Raw genomic sequence first — 7636 nt, 5'->3', positions numbered from 1 at the left:
TCTTGTTAAACTAGTATAGATTACAACCTAGACACATAGAATAAAAATAAAAGATACTAAAAGATACTAACTTGTTCAGTAAGGAAAATAATAAAGGACAACAGAAAACTTAAAAAAAAAAAAAACCTTCTGGAAGACTTATACTTCAATCAAAACCATTGTTGACCAGTCAAACCATAAGAAGACATGATAAACTTATGGAGAGAGAATGTAGGCAAGAAAAAGGAAACTTCCGTTCAAATAGGGGTGTCAACTACTATTCCATCCAAGTCAGTTCTTGTCATGTTAAGATCAGCATCATCATCATCCCTTTCTCCCATTTGTATAGGTTGGTGATGTTCCTCTGTCAGATCACCATTGATATCAAATGTATCACGTAAGTCAGCTTTTACAACAAGACACCAACCCTCATTTAAAGGGTCTGACACATAAAACACTTGCTCTGTTTGTCTTGGAAAGACAAAAGGGTCATCAAGCATATTTTCACCGGAATGCATCAAATGACTGAAGTTCACACGTCTAAATCCGATGTCTTCTTTAAGCACCCCATTCTGTGTATTTGCCCAATCAACTCGAAATAAAATTGTTCTAAGATCCCCGCAATACTCTAACTCAACTACTTCCTTCAACACACCATAGTAGAGTTCAATTTCTGCCGTTACTAACACCCCACTATTTTGCGTTCGCCGTTTGGTTTCGCGATCCTTTACGTGATACCTTATGCCGTTATATATATAACCTGTGTATTTTTTTGCATCCGAAAAGGGTCCATTAGCCAACCATTTAATAATGTCTGGAACCACTTCTCCGCTTTGGCGTTGCATGTCCACCTATACAATTCAAGCTTATTTGTTATGCAACTAACAATGGCTTCTAATTATCTATTACATTGCACAATAATACATATTACTACTTACTTGACATCTGAACCACTCCGGAAATTTTTCTGCATGCACCTTGTCCCTGTAGGGACTACTTCTATTGCCTAAACTCCTCATAAGCTCTTCCTTGTGACGTATACATTATAAGATATCATATTACAGCAAATGAATTAGAAATGTTAAATAAAATAATAGTTGAGTCAAAGAATTAGAAAATTTTAATTTAGGCACTTACTCTCGATATGTATCGATGGCATCGTAATGGAGAAGCACATATCGATGTGCTTGGCTTATCTCCTTTGGCTCTAATCGTATCATCTTAGGACGCCCCAATGGTCTACCGATGCATGAGAATATCCAATGCTTGTCCATTTGATGTTCCCCACTACCAATATTCCTTATGGGGCGGGTCCACCTAGTCTCAATACCTTCGAAGTGACTAGAACAAAATGTGAGGCATTCATCATCAAGATATCCTTCCGAAATAGACCCTTCTATTTTACTTTGATTACGCTTATAGTCCTTTAGAGTCTTGTTGAACCTATTTTGATACAAGGATTAACTTAATTTCATCCACAAAATCAAATGTAGAATTAAAAAAAGAAACATAAGAAGTCTTTGAATGAAGACTACAAACCAACCTTTCGAAAGGATACATCCATCTGTACTGTACGGGTCCACCTAACACTGCCTCTCGTGGTAAGTGAATTAGTAAATGAACCATAATATCAAAGAATGCAGGTGGGAAGATTCTCTCAAGATGGCATAGTGTTTCTGCAATACGTTCTTCAAGTTTGTTAAAATCTTCTGATGTACCAACTTTAGAACATAACCCACGAAAAAACGAACTCAATGAAAGCAACACTAACTGAACATTCTTGGTTGGGTGTACTCGTAGTGCCAAAGGAAGGAGTTGTTGCATCAAAACATGGCAATCATGGCTTTTCAATCCAGAAATATTCCTCTTATTCACATTCACACATCGTGATATATTTCCCGCATAACTTTCAGGGAACTTCAACCCCTCCAAAGCTTTGCAAAACAATTCTTTCTCTTTCTTAGACATTGTATGGCTTGCGGGAGGTAGAATGATTTTGTTGCTGCCCTCAATCCTTTGTGGATGTAAAGATGGCCTAATGTTCATTTCCACCAAATCTAGACGGGCTTTGATGTTATCCTTTGATTTGTCTTTCATATCCAATAATGTATGATAAATGCTTTCGCACACATTCTTTTCTATATGCATTACATCTAGATTGTGGCGTAGTAGATTATCTTTCCAATAAGACAACTCAAAAAAAATACTTTTCTTCTTCCAATTAAGTGGTAGTTGTGGTGGACCTCCAACTCTCTTCCTTTTGGTTGCATTTTTCTCCTTAGTTGAACCCTTTCCAAATGCAGGAAACACAACATTTTCCAATTGTGCTAACACATCAGTACCTGTAGGAGGCTGAGGTGCTTCCCTAAGCTCTACCTGACCATTAAACCATCTCTTATATCTTCGATATTTATGATTCTTGTCGATGAACCTACGATGGCCTAGGTAACAATGCTTACCACCATTTTTCAGCCAAGTTGACACATTCTCTCAGTTGCAACATGGACACGCAAATGCACCTTTAGTGCTCCATCCTGATAGGTTGGCATATGCAGGAAAATCATTAATTGTCCATAAAAGGCATGCACGTAAGTTGAATGTTTCTTTCTTAAATGAATCGTATGTGTCAACACCAGTATCCCACAATAACTTCAACTCATCTATCAAAGGCTGTAAATACACATCTATATCATTTCCAGGCTGTTTAGGACCTGGAATTAGCAATGTTAATATAAATGATGTTTGTTTCATGCACAACCATGGTGGCAAGTTATACGGTACCACAACAACGGGCCATATGCTCTGCGAATTGCTTAGAGAATTATTTGGACTGAAGCCATCACTTGCCAACCCGAGTCTAACATTACGTGGATCTTCACTGAAATTTGGATGTCGTCTGTCAAAATCCTTCCAAGCTTTTGCATCTGCAGGATGACGCAATTTCCCATCATTTGCACGCTGATCTTTATGCCATGTCATTTTAGATGATGTTACTGATGACATATATAATCTTTGCAACCTTGGTATCAAAGGAAAGTGTCGTAATGTTTTGACCGGTGACTTGGTGTGTATGGATTTATACCTTGGTGTGCCACATTTGAGACAGGACTCAAGTTTGGATGACTCCTTCCAATATAACATACAATTCTTAGGGCATGCATCAATGTTGTTGTAATTGAGTCTTAAGTCTTTAATTACCTTCTTTGTTTCATACAAAGACTTTGGCAAAGTATTATCCTGCGGTAGAGCTCTATTCAATAAACCCAACAACATTTCAAAAGATTTGTCACTCCACTTACCTAGACATTTTATGTGATAAAGTGCAATAGTGAAGGACAATTTTGAGAATTCCTTGCACCCTGGATACAATTCTACCTCTGCATCTGTCTTCAATCTAAAAAAACTTCCTTCCTCATCTCCTATACCTTCTCTTTGTCCACTTGTGGCAGTAGCACCAGCTCCTTCACATGCATTTTCAGGGAACACATCATGAATTATGTCATGCATATTAATAATATCTATGCATTCATCTTCATCATCCACAATAATTTCGGTGTATTCTTCTTCGTCATCCACAATGTTTTCGATTGTTGTATCAATAGATTCAACTTCTCCATGAAAATGCCAAAATGTGTAGTTCTTCATCATTCCATCACATATCAAATGTTCCTCCACTTCATCCCATGTTCTCATAAAATGATTAACACAATTTTTACATGGGCATGAAATCTTCCCTCCTGTGGGTACTTTGGAAAATGCAAACTCTAGGAAAGTATTTACGCCGGCTAAGTATGGATCAGTTGCACGATATGCTGTTACCCGTCCCTTCTCAATCCAACTCCTATCCATTTGATTTATATAATATAGTTTCCACCTGTTGGAAGAGTAGTACTAGAACAATAAATTCAAGCCTGTAATGAGATGTACATGCTACTACAACTATGCAATGAGAAATTACACTTCTTCAAGGCATCAGATGATAGGCAGTGTACTGTAAATGGATGAACCAATGGAAGAATATGCATGCATCAAACTCTCACCAACTCAACATTGAGCCATACCACTTATAAATGAAGTCATTACCAGTCACACATGAAATAGAAGCAAACTCTTAACATAAAGTTACAGAACCACCATAATAAACATGGACTATAAACTCTTTAACATACAAAAACACCTAATGAACATGGACTACCTATCTTCCTTAAAAACTAAAAAGAGTATTGTTTCAAGCATGCAACATCCACAATAAAACACACACTTTGTTTTGGTAGCAAGTTCAAGCTGCTAGTCAACAATTAAACTATATAATTTTCCTCCTTGCAAATGAACATTTCTAGTGTTGTAGTTTTCTTTACTTTTCATGATTTTTCATTTTCTAAAAATAAACATACTCTGTAAACAATTACCCTTTCTGGTTGGAAGAACCAGAAGAAGTTATTCTTTGCACCCACTTAGCTCTTGTGTTAGTCAACAGCTACTTATCAGGTTTAAAGGAAAATTTTCCCTTTATTAAAAAGTAGTTGTAGAGACTTGTATCAACAAAAATTTTCTGTTATAAACTACAATGAAACAACAAGGCAATAGCATTCTTAATTGAGATCCAAAAATAGGCTATAATGAAGCTTAATCATCATAAGATCCTAGTCCCCACACCAATTGCCATCCTTACAAGATCCTAAACAAGATAACTTCGCAAACCCTAACTAAATCAAACAACTCAAACAAAGTACTTACCATCGAAAAACTAAATCCTACCATAAAAAAACTAATCAAACAAAGTACTTACTGTTGAGCTAATTGAGAAGCAGAAAGTGAAACAGAGCAAGGTTTTCTGGAAAAAAAAGAAAAAAATCTAGGAACAAAAGATGACAAGAAGATGGAATAGAGTAGAATAAGAAGTAGAAAGAGAGAATAAAAGGGAGAAGAAATCATACCTATCTTCAGTACAAGGGTAGAGTGCGGAGGAGTTCTCTTCTCCCTCTGCGCAAAAGCAGGATAAATAAATAAAAATTTGCAGGAACCGAAGATGAAGAAGCAAAAAGAGAATAAAAGAGAGGAATCATCATACCTGTACTCCTCTACTCAAGAGCAGGTGTGTGACCTTCCCTCCATCTCTAACATAGTCCTTGAAAAGGTTCTCAGCAGGGTGCATTCGGAAGATCAAGAGCAATGCTAGCAATTAGGTGTATTCATAGAAGAGATTGAGAGTATTCGATCAGGGTATAAGCGAGAGAAACCCGTGCACACAACTCTAATATTGTTTTGGTTGTGGGAAGCCGGGAACCTGCCCTCTTCTTCTTATTAGCGGGAACAGTTTGGAGGGAAAATGAAAAGTTGATGAGGGAATGTACACATACAGGGACCCAATCCCTCCTTTAATTTAACCATTAACTTTTAAAAGCATTATTATTATTATTTTTATTTTAAATAAAAGCATTACTAATCAAAGCATAGTAATACATTAAGTGACTATAAATGTACAAAACGTCCCCATTCCAACCCCCTATTAACTACCACAATGCCACTTGGTCTTCTCTTCTTTTTCATTTATTATATTCACACCTAAGTTAGGTATCGATAGTAGTATTCGTATTGGTATTAAGTATCGATCTTTGTCATCCCAATATTGATATGGATCAATCTAATGTACCCTTCTATTGATGGCAATTGTTACGATATCGAGAGTGGATCAGGTTCTCGTACGAGAACAATCTCGTATGTCCTTGATTCGTGGATTTGAATCCATTTTCTCTCTCTTTTATTTAATAGATTCCAAATCCACAAATCAAGGATGTATGAGATTGTTCTCATATGTAAACTTGATTCGGATAGTATCGATATCATGTACATACAATATTTTAAATAAATGATGTGCTTTCATTATAAACTTTCACTTCTTTCTTATTGTAAAAAATTGAAAACATTTTTTACCATTCCAATCCAAAAGTTATATATCGTGGTAAATGACGAATCGTATGTCCTCTCTATCTTCTGTAGGTGAAAGGAAACTGGTTCTTATTGGATCTTTCTTGTTATATTATCCGCAATCAGCATTGCTTAGAGCCTCACTTGTTCCACTTTATCATAGCCGGTCTCTCTTAGCGTAGATTACACTTTCTCTGAAGATTCCTCCTTGGACGGCCATTGATATATATTCCAGGTCATTTGATTCCCATTGCACTATTAGAATATTTTTTTATTTTTTTTTTGAGGTTATTTGATTAACCATCTGCGATAAATTTGGTTCACCAATATTTAGGAATGCATCGAAAAAAAAAAGTATGTGGTTGACTATATACTATGGTAACTTTTTAGACGTCATATATGGTAACCAAATTAATATTATGGAAAATTTTTAGCCGTTGTAATTGGTAACCAAATATTACATAAATTTTTTAGCAGACATAATTGGTTAACCTGATACTTTGATAATTTTTACCTATCTTATTTTGGTTACCATATATTACCCTAATTTTTACCTGTCTTATCTAGGATTGAATCATTTAGAGTTGATTTGGACTTCAACTTGAATCAGTCTGATCCAACTGGATCTGGGGTATTTTGTGGTGACAACTAGATTATTGGTTCAGGAATTGGCGATCGGCTCATGAAACTGTCAAATTCAAGGAATTGATTCGGATCTGATTCCAATTCAAGTAGTATGGTTAGATATGGTGGAAATTGGGATCGTTGTCTATCGATTTTGATCTGAATCGACTGATTCATCAATCGGCTTGCCCAATTTTAGAAACTCTAGTGTCAAAAACTTAGTTCAGTTTGATTTATGTCGGGTTGAATCAATTTTAGTATGGGAATGAATGAGTTTAATAGTTAAGGAACTTCAATTCTTAATTGGTCAGTCTTGATCTAATACAATGTTTTAAAACTTGGGGATTGGTCTCAACCAATATTAATACATACTGGTCGGTCTCAATTTAGATAGGACCGATTTACCTTTATTTTTTAAGAAAACAAATTTTTGGACCATTTTAAACTTATACCTTACAACTTACTAGTGGATCGGTATGGATTGGTAAGGATTGGATCAGTATCAAGGATTGGACCATTTTAAACTTATACCTTAGAACTAACTGGATAGGACTGATTTACCCTTATTTTTAAGAAAATAATTTTTTGGACCATTTTAAACTTATACCTTACAACTTATACGAGGGTCCTCATTGGCTGACAATGATAGGACCATATAATTGTAAGGGGACAACGAACATTTAAAAACATTAGGTCAAAACCACTTAATCTAAAAGGGGGATCAAATAACACTGATATCATGTCAATTGGAGTTTCAGGTGAAAAGATTCTATTTCAAGGGTTATCGTTGGTCGATCATGAAATTGTGAGCAGAACCTTGAAAAATCCAATAATTAATTAATTATTATTATTATTATTATTATTATTACATTAAGAGATATAATAGCATGTTGGATAACTGTAAAATAAATATAAAATAATAAACATGTCTTTAGCCGCGGTTATAAATAACTGTGGCCATTTATGTATTTATAGCTACGGCAATAGATATATATATGGCCACGGTTATTTATAACCGCGGCAATTGGTAGGTATGTATGGCCACATTTTGTATAACCGTGGCTATAGACCATATCAATTGCCACGGTTCTAAAGAACCGTGGTA

At 35.5% G+C, this 7636-nt stretch overlaps 2 protein-coding genes across 2 annotated transcripts; both read right to left on the bottom strand.

Moving 5' to 3' along the window:
- On the bottom strand, window positions 1–2461 carry LOC122060731. Its single transcript, XM_042623835.1, has 4 exons — window positions 1523–2461; window positions 1117–1422; window positions 918–1017; window positions 1–830 (listed from the first exon to the last, which is right to left on the bottom strand). The coding sequence occupies exons 1-4, from the start codon at window positions 2125–2127 to the stop codon at window positions 237–239; spliced, it is 1605 nt and encodes a 534-aa protein (XP_042479769.1). The 5' UTR covers window positions 2128–2461; the 3' UTR covers window positions 1–236.
- Window positions 2462–2469: 8 nt separating this feature from the next.
- Window positions 2470–4810, bottom strand: LOC122060729. The gene is made up of 2 exons (XM_042623834.1): window positions 4769–4810; window positions 2470–3853 (listed from the first exon to the last, which is right to left on the bottom strand). The coding sequence occupies exon 2, from the start codon at window positions 3826–3828 to the stop codon at window positions 2470–2472; it is 1359 nt and encodes a 452-aa protein (XP_042479768.1). The 5' UTR covers window positions 3829–3853; window positions 4769–4810.
- Between the last annotated feature and the right edge of the window lie 2826 nt (window positions 4811–7636).

Source organism: Macadamia integrifolia, chromosome 14, assembly GCF_013358625.1.
Source record: "Macadamia integrifolia cultivar HAES 741 chromosome 14, SCU_Mint_v3, whole genome shotgun sequence".
Classification (NCBI taxonomy): domain Eukaryota; kingdom Viridiplantae; phylum Streptophyta; class Magnoliopsida; order Proteales; family Proteaceae; genus Macadamia; species Macadamia integrifolia.
The sequence above is the reverse complement of the archived record's forward strand: the minus strand, read 5'-3'. Positions and strand labels throughout refer to the sequence as shown.